We start from the raw sequence: 12,928 nt of genomic DNA on the forward strand, positions 1-12,928 counted from the left end.
TGTGTATCGTTATTATTCCCATTTCTCAAATAAGGAAACTGAAGCTCAGTAAAATAATCCCTTGCTCAGTGATTCATACAATTAGTAACTGGAATTGAGATTTGTCTCCCCGGCAATCTTCAGAGCCCACCCCACCCCACCCGTCCTGCTTATCCACAAGCTGACGAGTCCTAACAGGCCTCCTTTGCCAGTGACAAAAATAACTATTTTCAAAATTCACAGCAGGGCTTTCGCCTACACACGCTGCGCTGACTGGAACCTGAAGAGAGATATGCAGAACGCAGTGTGCGGATGGATGGAGGCCTGCGATGCAGCAAGCAGGCCCTGAAACACCCATGTCCCTCCTCCCATCACTAAGCCCATGCCCCCAACACACACACACACACACACACACACACACACACACACACACACACAGGAGCCCAGAATGGCCATGTGGGGAGGGCTCTTAGAGCATCCACTGCACACGGGGGGCACTGGGGCCCAGAGACGGTCTGGAATTTGCCTAAGGTCACACAGTGGATCCGTGCCAGGACGGAGCCAGAACCCACATGTTCCACCTCCTCTCCCATTCGCTCTGCCAGCGGTGAGCTCACACCTGCCCTCAGGACACATGTGCACACACCCACATGTGCTCATTGACAGCGCTACAGCCCTTGCTTTTGTGTTACTGCATTTTAATCAGCTTCACGGCTCCCCCACAACCGCTAGCCTGGCCAGTCCTCTATAGCCCTGTGAGGTAGGCAGAGCCAGGGCTAGCATCCCCATTTGCAGGTGGGGAAATTGAGGCTCAGAGGGGAAGGACTGGGCCCAAGGTCAAAGCAGAACCCAGGTGTCCTGTTTGTTGGTTCAGGGGCTCTTTTCACAGCTGTTTGGTCCACCACCTTTGGTCCTGTAGCACCAACAGCTGGGCCAATTCCTCTGAGTTCTGGGAACAGAAAGGAGAGCTCTCCGCCACAGCCTCTACCACCAGTCCAGCCCCAGGACTGGCCCAGGCCATGTAAGGACCCAGGGAGGTCACCCCCTGATTCCTGCACCTCCACCTTCAACAATCAGGGATCCCTTCAGAGCAGCCAGATTGCAATGCCATGGCTGGGGTCCAGGCCTAGAGTTGCCTCCATGTGGCCCCTCACCCAAGCAGAATCACAGAGGGCTCAAAGGTGAGGCCTTAAATGATCTGGGAGGGAGATGGTGAAGTTGGCAAGAACTCCACCATGGCCCCAAGCACCAGGTCCACACTACAGAGCCATAGAGTCATTAAAGCTCATTTCACAGGTGAGGAAACTGAGGCCCAGAGAGCTTGTGCAGATCACCTGAGGTCACAGAACAAATCAATGGAGAGGCAAGACTGGGGCCCAGGAATCCCAGTCTAGTTCATTCTCCTGCCACCCCCCAAGCCAAGCTCCCCACCCTTCAACGGAGGGGCCGCACCCCCTCCATTTCCCTGCAGATGGGGACATGACCTCAGGCCCTGGAGAGGAACAGGGCCAGGCTTGAGTAGGGGAGTATATCTAGGGGGGCAGAGATCCTCACCTCCCCCCCATCAGATCCGGTGGGACATCAGTCTGGTGTTGAGTTTACGGAAAAAGGATCGCAGCTTGCAAATCTTGCATTTTTTCTTGCGGCGCCCCCGGGAGAAGCTTCGAGCCCTTGCGTCCTCCTCCTCCTCCTCCTCCTCTTCATCCGTGGCCCAGGGCCCCCAAGCACCCCCGTTAAAGTCAGGATGGGCTCGGGGATTCTCAGCCGGGTAGCGCACAGGGATGGCTGTGCGGTTATAGTCCACCAGGCGGGCTAGCAGGGCACGAACCACGTCGGGCCGCTGGTCAGCTAGGTCCTCCCGTTCGTAGGGGTCAGCACTGATATTGAAGAGCCACACGGCCTGGCGGGCACTGGCCATCCGCTCCAGGTTCCACCAGCTGCCAGGAAAGGCAGCCAGCGTCTGCGGTGGGATCCAATCACCATAGCCGGGGTCTCCAGTCAGCAGCTTCCACTCGCCCACACGGATGGCAGCCTGCACAGCAGTGTTCCAGATGCCAAAGCCACCCTCAAGGGAGCCGTGCCGAGCGTGGTTGTAGAGCGGGTCAATGTTGTGCAGGATCTCCGTGCGCGGTGAGGCCCGGCCCTCGCTGATGGCTGGCCACACGTCATAGCCATCTAGCCCATCAGCTGCCGAGGCGGTGCCACCTGCCAGACCCACCAGGGTTGGGTACCAATCAGTGATGTGCACCAGCGCCCGGCTGGTCCGGCGCTTTCGCTTGAGCAGGGGGCTATGGACGAAGCCCAGGCCCCGCACGCCACCTTCCCAGTAAGTGCCCTTGCGTCCCCGCAAGGGCCAGTTGCTGCCTCCTGAGAAGGTCTGGCCGCCATTGTCGCTGGAGAAGATAATGACACTATTGTTGTAGAAACCATAGCGCTTAAGGGCCCAGGTGATATTACGCACAGCCTCATCCATGCATGTCACCATTGCGGCGTACTTCCGCCGGGCCACGTTGCCCATGGTACGGTAGCGGTAGAGGTACTCACGAGGGGACTGCAGGGGCGTGTGCACTGCCTGGAAGGCCACATAGAGGAAGAGGGGCCGCCGGGGGCTATGGCTGGCTAGGATGTGGCTGACACGCTGGGCGTAGAGCATGGTAGAGTACTGGCCGCTGAGCCCCCAGGCCACACTCTCACCCTCATGCAGGTCAAAGCCGCATACCCCAGGGCCATCGCAGTTGTCATAGGTGTAGTAGTCCACATTGCCCGTGAGTGAGCCCAGGAAGGTGTCAAAGCCCCGGCGGGTAGGCAGGCACTCCTTTCGATAGAAGCCCAGGTGCCACTTGCCCACCATGTGGGTAGAGTAACCTGCCTCCTGCAGCTTCTGGGGCAGTGTCACCTGGTCCAGGGGCAGGCAGTTGGGCTGCCGAGGGCGGATGATGGAGTGCTGAAGTCCTGTGTGGATCTGGTACCTGGTGGGAAGAGGGAAGGGCATAGAAGGCACAGGTGAGCTAGAAACTACACTGCTCTGTCCACCCAACCCCTAATACTCACCCTGAGGTGGGCTCTGGTTCCAGTGCTACCAGCGAACATAGTTAACAATAAGCAGCAGGTATTATCAAATGTGCTAAAAGCTTCAAATGTATTATCTCATTGAATCCTCAAAATCATTTGAAGCAGATATTATTGTAATTTTACAGGTGAGGAGATTGAAGCTCAGAACGGTTAAGCTACTCACCCAGGATTCCACAGCAAGGAAGCTGGGGAGTTAAGAGTAGAACCCAAGTTAATCATGACAACAAAATAATAGTAGCTAACACCAGGCCCTCACTGTGTGCTCAGCATTGCACTAAGCCCCTTTATGAATTATCTCACTAAATCCTCACTGCAGCCTACGGGGTGTGTATCGTTATTATTCCCATTTCTCAAATAAGGAAACTGAAGCTCAGTAAAATAATCCCTTGCTCAGTGATTCATACAATTAGTAACTGGAATTGAGATTTGTCTCCCCGGCAATCTTCAGAGACTTCTAAGTTCTAAGCCATTAACTTGCTATGAGGCCTCGAGCAAGTCCTGCTCTGCCAGCCAAACTGCTACTCACTGTTCAAAGCCCAGCCCAAATGTTACCCTCACTGTAAAGTCTCTCACGATTCTCTCAAAGAATGAGTCACTTTTGCTTCTGGGTTCCCCCAGTATTTCGTACCCATGATCATTGTCTTACGTGGCCATGCAATTCTACTCAGCGTATGTGCTCTCGGGCCAGTGATATGTAATGGGACTGTCCTTCACTCAATGTTGTATTCCTGGCACTCAGGTGGTGTTTAAAAGACACTCAATTACTTATGGAATGAATGAATGAATGAACAAATGAATGATACTCAGAGAATTTTAGAGCCAGAAGGGACCCAAGTCATCTTCTAGCTTATTCACTTTGTCTGGAACTAAAGTCCAGAGGAAGAGAGGGACTTGCCTAAGATTATTCAGTGGTCAGGGGCAGGGGGAGAGTCAGGACTTAAACAGAAGTGCAAGCAGTCCAAGCACAGACCGTTTTCCGGCAAGCTAGGCTGCCCCTTTCCTTCCCCCATGGGGGCCTCAGTTTGTTCACGTGTAGGAGTGAGTTGGTTGAAATGGGAGATCTTTAAAAATCTTCCAGTTCCCAAATTTTATGAGAGGAGTCCATAAGTTCATGTGGCCCCTGGATTTGGGTCACGCACACAGGCTAACATCCTGAAGCAGGAGCAAATGATTAGCAGAATCCCGCATTCCTCGTTCATTCATTCAAATCCCATTCCCCCTGCTGTGGACAAGGCCCCCATGGGATCTGCTTATGGGGTCTTGCCTTTACTCAGGTCTTAAAAGTCCAGAGTAAAAAAGGAGCCTGGAACTTCACAAGGATATTAGAAGCGCACGCCTTTTTTGTCCCCTGGGGCATCCAGATTAAGCCAGACCTGAATACCTGATGCCTTTATCCTGGGCACTGGGGTGGGTTTTCTGTTTTGGTTTCCTTATCTTAAAACTGTTATTGCTGTTAGCTATCACTAGCTACTACTGCCATTTTTAATACTATATTCCACATAGATTATTTCATTTAATCCTCATTTTTAAAAAAACCTACAGGGAAGACTATTATTACCCCCATCATTCTACAGATGATGAAACTGAGGCTCCCAAAAGTGCAGCAACAGGCCCAAGTTCAGAAAGCTGGCAATCAGTAGAGCTGAGCTTTGAACCCAGGTCTACGCAACTCCTGCTCAAAATTTCTTGGTGCTCTGGCCTCTGCAGACCTCAATCAAGCTAATGAATGATTAGATTTGATACAAGAGGTACCCTAGGGCCCTGAGTCAAGGCTGAGTCTCTTTCTAGGGGCGAGGGCACCATAGAGCACCGCTTTGTAAAGTGGGTGGGCCGGTTCAGAGTCACTGAAGCCCGTGTCCAAGTGAGTAACATGAGAAACTTTGGCTCTCTCCAAACATGACTGGATGCATTAACAAACACTAATGAGAGTAGTCAGCACCAGTCAGAAGGAGCCAGCTGCAGGGGGCAGAGGGCAGACGCTGCCCAGCCACGCTCAGCTAACTTCACAGATCAGAGGGATGGAACGCTGCCCTGCTGGCCGTTCATTCCCCCGCTTAAACCAAAAGTCACCTCTCAGGGCAGAAATCCTAACTCGTGCGCAGCTCCTGGTAACGCAGATCCCTCCTCCCTCTTCTGGAGGTTAGTCACCGGTTCATTTTGACCACCACGGCAACCCAGAACGCAGACACTGGCCCCTCGTCCTCTTTCTCCAGGTCCCTCTCTCTGTTTCTGGATCTCCACGCTGAGTACCAGGTTGAAGGAAGAAAAGGCAGCTATTCGACTCCTAGCTCCAGGACCCCTGCCAAGCACCTGGCCTCTCAGCCCCGTCTCCTACAGGCCCTGACGTTGGGTCCAGGCATGAGTTGGGCCCTCCCTGACTCCATGCCTCAGTTTCTCCCATCCAGGAAACAGAGAGATTAAGGCTCTAGTTCCCTGAGATCACACCAGTGGCTTTTGGGTGGAACTTGGGAAAAAGCAGGCCTTGGACCCCATCCAAGGAGGATTAGCTTCAGCCTTGCCAAAGGATTTTCTCCTAAGTAGCCAGGCCAGAGTTTGCTTTCCACACCCACACCTCCCGTTTCCTTGCTCTTTTAATCCTGTAATCCTGCCTCCTTGCCTGTGGACAACTCCTTATGGAGAAAGCAGCACATCTCCTTGAGGCTCCCAACCAATTTGGGAGGATTTTGCAGATGAAAAAACAGAGGCTTGGAGAAATGAAGTAACTACCTAACGCTACACAGGTCACGGCGCACTGTGTGCGTCTTTCACTCCACCTGTCAATTCCTTGGTTTCTTCCCGAGGTAGTCATAGTTTGGGGACGCTAATCCCTCCAGTGACATAAAGGCTGCCGTTCATTGACAGCCAAGCAGGTTACGCGCCACTCATTCCATCCTTACCACTGCTTTTCAAGATAAAAACTGTTCCCCACCCCATTTCATGGACAAGAGAACTGAGGCTTAGAGATGTTAAGTAATTTGCTCAGGGTCTCAGGGTGTGTAAGCAGAAGCAGCATTCAAACCTAAGTGTCAGAGGCTGCCATGTCCCTCTAACAAAGGGATGACCGATGTCTCCTTCACATGGTGGGCAGTGTGAGTATCCTAGAATACCAGAGGAAGAAGACCTCAAAGGTGATCTAACTCATTCAGTGTACAGGCAGGGAAACTGAGGGCCAGAGAGGGCAAAGGAATTACTAATGATCACACAGCCAACTGGAGACAGAATTGGCCCATAGACCTGATTTCCCATATCCCTGAGGGGCGATTGCAAATGCAGGGGAAATCTACGACTGGGTTTACTTGGGGCTTGGACGCCCAGCTCCAGCGACCTGGGCCATGCCTACCTGCCGGTGAGAAGTTGGCTCCGCGAAGGCGTGCAGATGGGCTGGATATAATAATTCTCCAACTTGACACCTTCGGCGGCCAGCCGGTCCAGCGTAGGGGTCTCGATATCTGAGCCATGGTAGCCCACATCGTGGTAACCCTGGTCGTCGGTGAGGATGAAGATGATGTGGGGAGGCTGGGGAGGAGCGGCCGAGGGCGGCTCACCGGCCTCGGCGGGACCGTCGGCCACCAGGCTCGGCTTGGCCCAGTCCCAGGACAGGTAGCCAAAGCTGAGCAAGCTGACCAGCGAGAATCCGGTGAGGGCGTGCATCGCCATGCCCGCCCGCGTGCCCCGGCGCGCAGGGCTCCCCGGGCCTCACCGCTGTGCGCGCCCAGGGCGCAAGGTCCGCACGCCCGCGGGTCAGCTGGCCTGGACGCTTCGGGAGCGATCAGCGCCCCCGGGGGCGGAGGGGTGAATGGTCCGGGACCGGCTACCAGACGGCGAGGTCGGACCTGCGCGGCCGCAGCTCGGCGTCAGGGGAGGTCAGGCCCGCGCTGAGCTGCCTCTCGCCGCCCTCTCGCCTGCCCTGCGCCGCCCTCGCTCCCTCTCCCCCAGCTCAGCCCGGCCAGCCTGAGACGCGGCGTGGTGACTTCCAAAAAGTGCTCTCCACCATCCTCGGACTCTCTCCTCTTCCTTCTAGCCCTCGATTTCTCCCGTCTCCTAATTTCTCTTGCCTCTGCTTTCCCTTTCTCCTCCTCCCGACCCTCCAGCCCCCAGCCCGGCCTCTCGCCCCGCCCGGAGTCCTGAGTACAGTTGGGCTCCCCGCGGGGAGGTGGGCAGGACCCCAGCGGGAAAGGGGTGGGAGGCACGAGTTGGGCGGGTCTGGGGGGGTGACACCGCGGGAGAGAATGCGAAAAAGTTGTAACATCTGCCGGGGCCGAGTCCCAGGTGGAGGGGCGGGACGCCTAGAGGCAGCTCCGCCCCCGGGCGGGAAGCCCAGGCCCGCTCGGCCCTCTGGCTCCAGCCCCCGCCCTGGCCCGGACTAAGGAAAGGAGGGAGGGGGCTGCTTGGAATTCGATGGAACAGCTCCGGAATGGCTCGGTCAGACATTCCTCAATCATGGAATCTTAGCATCTCTGAGTGCCAGTTCTGTGAGGGATGCACAGCATTTTCGACTCCAACCCGGTCATCTATAGCGAGAGAAACTGAGGCCTTGAGATGGGCGGGAACTGGTCTAGGTCACAGAACAAGTGAAGGTCTTCTTCCCCTGGGCTCACAGTGGCTGTGTGAGTGGCAGTAGAGAGATCAGTGGAGAACAGGGGGCGACTTTGGCAAGCAGCAGGGGCTGGAAATCAGGAAACTATGTTCTGGCCTTACCAACTTCCCTCTCCCCAGCCCCTCCTCCTCCTCATTCTGTAGCTCACAACTGGAATCTTAGCATGCCAGCGCTAGAATCCAAAGGGCAGAGGCTGTTGTATACATCTTGTATCCACAGGATCTAGAAGCTCAATTAGTATATGTCACCGGAATGAATGGACGAATGGGTATCCACGTTGTCCAGACCAGCTCCCACTCAAGGAAATCCCCATGACAGAGAAAGTAAGCTTGGGAGACCCTGGACCAGCCAAGTAGCATAAATGAGTAGGGGGGATGAGGGCTTTTATTGCCAGAGGAAGGCAGGGGGAAGCATGCGGACCAGTGTGTCTGGGTCTTTGGATTTTTTAAGAACAAACAAATGCAGGTTATTATGAGAAATATTCCAATTTTTAATCACTAGTTTAAAGCAAAATTAAGCACGGTGCAGGCCAAATCAAACCTGAGGGTCGTTTTAGGCCATTGGGTGACGGTTTGCAACTTCTGCTTTGCATCACTGTTTTCCAAATTTTTACTAGGCTACATTTTTAAGTGGGAGAACTGAGTTAAACAAAACCACTTAGGTTTCTTTACTACCAGGACTTCAAATGTTTAACATGCTAATCTCCAGAAGGGAGGTTGATAAGCTGTATTTCCCAATTTTTGGTGACCAAGGACCCTCTTGAAAGGCCAGTGAACTTTGGGAAACAAAGACTGCCCAGGTGTGTCTTCTCCCTTAGCGTCTTTCCCTTGCCAGTAGCCTGTCATGAACCCTTCCCTCTTCCTTAAAACCACTGCGTGTGGGGAAAGAAACCAGTCCTCCAAAATAGCAGACCGAGTCAATCTGCATTTTGAAATGAGGGCTGTGTGGGGCCGCAGCTCCTATTTGCTCAACGTCCCATATTTAGGGTGACCAGATTTATCAAAAGGGAAAACTGAGCCTGTTGTTCTAGCAGGAGAAATGTTGAGGACAGACAGGAAAATACAGCCTTCTGAGAGGAAGGCTGCTAAAACAGTGCTTCTTCCTAAGGCTGTCCTGTGGCTTAAAGTGGGACAAGTCACACACACACACACACACACACACACACACACATCAGATGGACTTGAGTTTTGCATCCTTTTAATTGTCCCAGGCCTTGGTCAAGAGGAACTAGAGAAACGGCACAAGGAGAAATGGCAAGAAGGGGGATGGGGTGGGAATTCAGCCCAGAAGAAAAAAGGTGTGGGAGCAAGCTCACAGGCTGCAGATCTCTGTGAGGCTGTGGCAGGGACAAGACAAACAGAATTCCTGAGAGTTCACGACTCTCGGCTGTGACATCAGACTGCTTGAGTTCAATCAGGCCTTGGACAAATTCTTTTTGCCTCCCTCAATCTCAATTTCCCCATCTGTAAAATGGGATGATACTATAAGTGAGATACAATACAGTGCTCAGTCAAGTGCCCAGCACATAGTAAGCACTCAGGGAATGTGAGTGGTTATCATGATTGTCCACTGTGGTTCTGAGGAAAAAAAACTTAAGTCCCGTGGGTAAAAATGACTGCGAGACACATTTCAGCCCAATTTAAGGGACTACTTTTGTAGGAAATCTGGCAGCTTGCTGAATAAAAGGATGGCAGTGATGGGTGAATCACCATGTGGAGAAGAGTGGGTGGACCTCTCGGGCTTAGCTCTTATTCCCCAATATTCATATTTCTTTTAAGAGCCCCTCAGTAATCACCAAAACCCACAGTGGCCTCAGGGAGCACCATCCCTCCTCTAATGTTCTAGGGAAATAAACACTGACCTTCAACTCTTCTTTTAATGCCATTACACAATGGGGCCAGGCTGGAACGTTTAAACCAGACATTTCCAAAGGCTCAGGGTTGACAACGGGGAAATAACCACAAAGAGTAATGTGAATTCAGGTCATCGCTTTCAATATGTGACTCACTCATCTTCCCTTTGTGTCCTCTACAGAATGCTTGCCTGCCTTCTTCCCTGGGATAATGTCTATTAGCCCTACCCCCACCCAGGTAGACTCTCAAGAGCTCCAAGATATCTCAAGGTCAGGTCCAAGAAATAAGTCTCGGAGAAACAGAAGCTAGCCTTTGCAGTTTCTATCTCAGGACCCACCTGCTTCCAAGATGATTGACAGCAGGAAATCTATCCCATACAAGTTAAGATCTGTACCCCCATTCATATAAGGATGAGCTCACCCCCAAACCCCCCAAAGATAGCCACATTAAAACACTGGGAGAAATCTAACTTCTGCACACGAAATACGGATCAGATGTGGCAAGGAAACAGTACGGTTACTTTCTGTCAGAGATTTCCACTGATGAAATCAGACTTCAAAAAACACCAAGCTGGGCCGGCGAAGTGGCGCGATGGTTAAGAACTGGCTTGGGACGCCAGAGGGCTCCGGTTCGGATCCCACATATGAGGGCCAGTGACACTGCCCTCCACAGCTAAGATGCTGAACAACAGCTCAACCTGGAGCTGGGCTGCCGTGAGTCGCCGGTGAGGGCGTAGGCTGCAGCCCCTGTGGCAGTGGGTTGCAGCCCCTGTGGCAGTGGGTTGCCATGGGCTACCGTATGTAGCCAGCAGCCAGCGTGAGCGGCCAGCAGCCGCAGTGAGCGGCGGTCCAGAAGCCGGCGACTGATCTGCCTCACCCGGGAAGAGCGCAATGATGGTACCAACTTGGGCCAGTGAAGCAACGTCCTCCACAACTAGACTGAAGAACAAAACGACAGCAACTTGTCTGTTCCCCTTCCCCCAATTCCCCAGCACTGTTCCCTTCCCCCAATGCCCTAATGAAAATCTTTAAAAAAAAAACAGAAACAAAAACAAAACCACGGAGCTCCTCTTTAGTGGAATTATGCAAGAAGTCGGTCAAATGTCTATCTGTCCAGGAGGTAATAGGAGAGATTCCTGAACTAAAATGGGGAGCAAAACTAAAGAACTTTAAAAGTACTTTCCAACTTGAAGATGTTATGGTTCTAATTATTTATCCCCAGAAAACTTTTTAGGACACAGAGATATAAAAGTAAAAAACTGAGTGAGTCTGTTTGGTAGCTTTAGCTTTCATTGCTATGCTGTGAGTGTGTGTGTGTGTGTGTGTGTGTGTGTGTGTGTGTGTGTGTGTTTGGCCACCTTTGAACTAAAATTATCTTTGTACAGGTATTTTTATTTTTCTGACTTCCTTGATCTTGGCAAAAATCTTATGCCCAGCTTATGCATGCTGTCACCCTCTGGAGGCCAGTGTGTCTAGGCTGGACCAAAACAAAGACATAAGAGAAAACATAGAAGACCTCTGAACAGTCAAAAGTGTCAGAGTTCAGTTCCTAACTCGGATGAGAGCCACTCAAGCCTGCCTCACTCCAAGCCTATGGACTCTTCATACACATTTCTTATGAGGCTAATGATTTCATTTCCCAGCCCAAGAGTATTGGAAGCAGCTCAGAAAGAATATATAAGACGATAGCTTGAGGCAACTGCCTGTTTTATACTAATACAGTTTCAAAGGGAAAACATTAGGGAGAAGCAAAAGAGTAAACATAAAAATCAGACTGATAAGTTTCAAAGGCTGGGAGTTTAGGGCCATTTGGTGCAGGAGCAAAGAGCCATATTTACCTAAACAGACCCAAGGCCATCCCTAAATCACAGCCCAGCCCAGAGCTGAAGGATGGGTTGCCCTCTAGAGTTTAAATTCAGTTCAGGAACCTCTTTTTAAGAAAGCTAGGGGAAGGCATCAGCTATTTTTTAAAGTTTCCATCCAAAATGGTTACTATGACAAGTTCATGATATATGTATGCTCAGCTTCGGTTCTCGAACATCCTCCCTGAAGATGCAGGCTCAGTAATGTCTGCAGCGGGTTTTGTTGGAGGATGCTGGAGGTCAGGCTCAGTAACCCAGGAGCGCACTCCTCAGTGGCAGGCCAGCCTCATCTACCTCCTGCCTCCCCTTCACAGCCCACAAACGTTCCCTGCTTTTCAAGCCCCATAAGCCTCTATAGCTTGAAAGGGCTAAGTGGCCCTCAGAAAAGAAGCACAGTGAGTGAAGCACAGAATTCCACCTCTGGTGCCCTTTCCAACAGTTAAGCCCTGTCCTCCTAATGAGCAGCTTCTCTCTTTGAAAAACACCTCCGCAAGAGAAAATTCCACAGGGTCCACAGGTCGCCTAGTCTAGAGGCCACTGGTTCTCACGTTAACGCCCATGCTTCAACTGGGGCGTCATTAATTATACTTAATTAATGGTTAATGGAAAGGTTGGAGGTGTTTAAGAAAGCCATGCTGGCTGCCTTATGGAGAATGTATTGCGAAGACCCCAGTTAAGGGTCCACGGAAGAAGGCCAGATGAGCCGTTCTCCCAGTGGGCAGGCAGGCAGCAGGGCATCTGAGGCCCAGCTTTTGCTGGATATTACCTGGGCAAAATGGGTCTAAGAGGGAAAGTGTTTTCTCTGTGGATGCTGGGGCACCCCATTTAGCATTTCCGAGAGAAGCACATACACCCCTGATCCTTGCTTCTGGACCTCTTGGTGGTCTTGCTGGGTGCTCCTTGTCTTAGTGTCAGGGTCCCCATATTGAACATCAGAGCCAAGAGGACCAAGAGCCCAGGCACCCCTAGCCCCTTCCTTGCCTTTAACCCTTCATGGGGCCCTGGCCCGGGCACTTCAATGGCTCCTTTCTCTGGCACTCAATGAGACATTCTTCCAAGTAGATTATTGAAAGCAGAGCTCTGGGTACACAATGGGTGCTCTGTGCTCACAGCCACTGCCCAATCTGTTTGCCCAGCCCGACTGCGGCCTCGCCTCTCCGCACACTCCCCACCCTCCACCTACCCGACCCCCGCCCCACCTCGAGGCCAGCTCAAAGGGAGGCCGTATGAAAGGACTTGTTCTCCACCTTCTCAGAAGTTCCCGCCACGGCCTCTGCCAGCCTTGGGAAAAATTAGCCTAACGGGACCCAGGCCTGCCTCCAGCCCATCCATCCGGGGCTCTGCCCACTTTGATGTCCAGTGGCTTCCGTCCTCACTGGTCAGCTGATGTTTCTCTCTCTCTTATGCACACACATTCAAGCACGCACACACACACCAGATGAGATTTTCAAAGAAAGAGGTGAAGGCCCAGAGAATCAGACAGAGAGTGGGGGTGCTGGGATCCAGATAAATGGAGGGCTCCTAAAAGTGAGAATGACAGGCTGCCCATCAGCAACCCCCCCCCCA

The 12,928-nt window shown here is 52.3% G+C and overlaps 1 protein-coding gene across 2 annotated transcripts in view; it reads right to left on the minus strand.

Moving 5' to 3' along the window:
* ARSI (arylsulfatase family member I) overlaps positions 1–7,125 on the minus strand; it is an 8,102-nt gene extending 977 nt beyond the window's left edge. Inside the window, exons 1-2 of one of the 2 annotated variants that reach the window (XM_019630055.1) lie at positions 6,392–7,125; positions 1,534–2,948 (exon numbers count right to left, since the gene is read on the minus strand). In XM_019630055.1, coding sequence (XP_019485600.1) covers positions 1,544–2,948; positions 6,392–6,708 — 1,722 coding nt within the window. In that variant the 5' untranslated portion in view covers positions 6,709–7,125 and the 3' untranslated portion in view covers positions 1,534–1,543. Of the gene's footprint in view, positions 1–677; positions 2,949–6,391 lie in introns of those variants that run through there. The other variant, XM_019630054.1, reaches the window with a different exon arrangement.
* Between the last annotated feature and the right edge of the window lie 5,803 nt (positions 7,126–12,928).

Source organism: Hipposideros armiger, unplaced genomic scaffold (assembly GCF_001890085.2).
Source record: "Hipposideros armiger isolate ML-2016 unplaced genomic scaffold, ASM189008v1 scaffold_888, whole genome shotgun sequence".
Taxonomy (NCBI): Eukaryota; Metazoa; Chordata; class Mammalia; order Chiroptera; family Hipposideridae; genus Hipposideros; species Hipposideros armiger.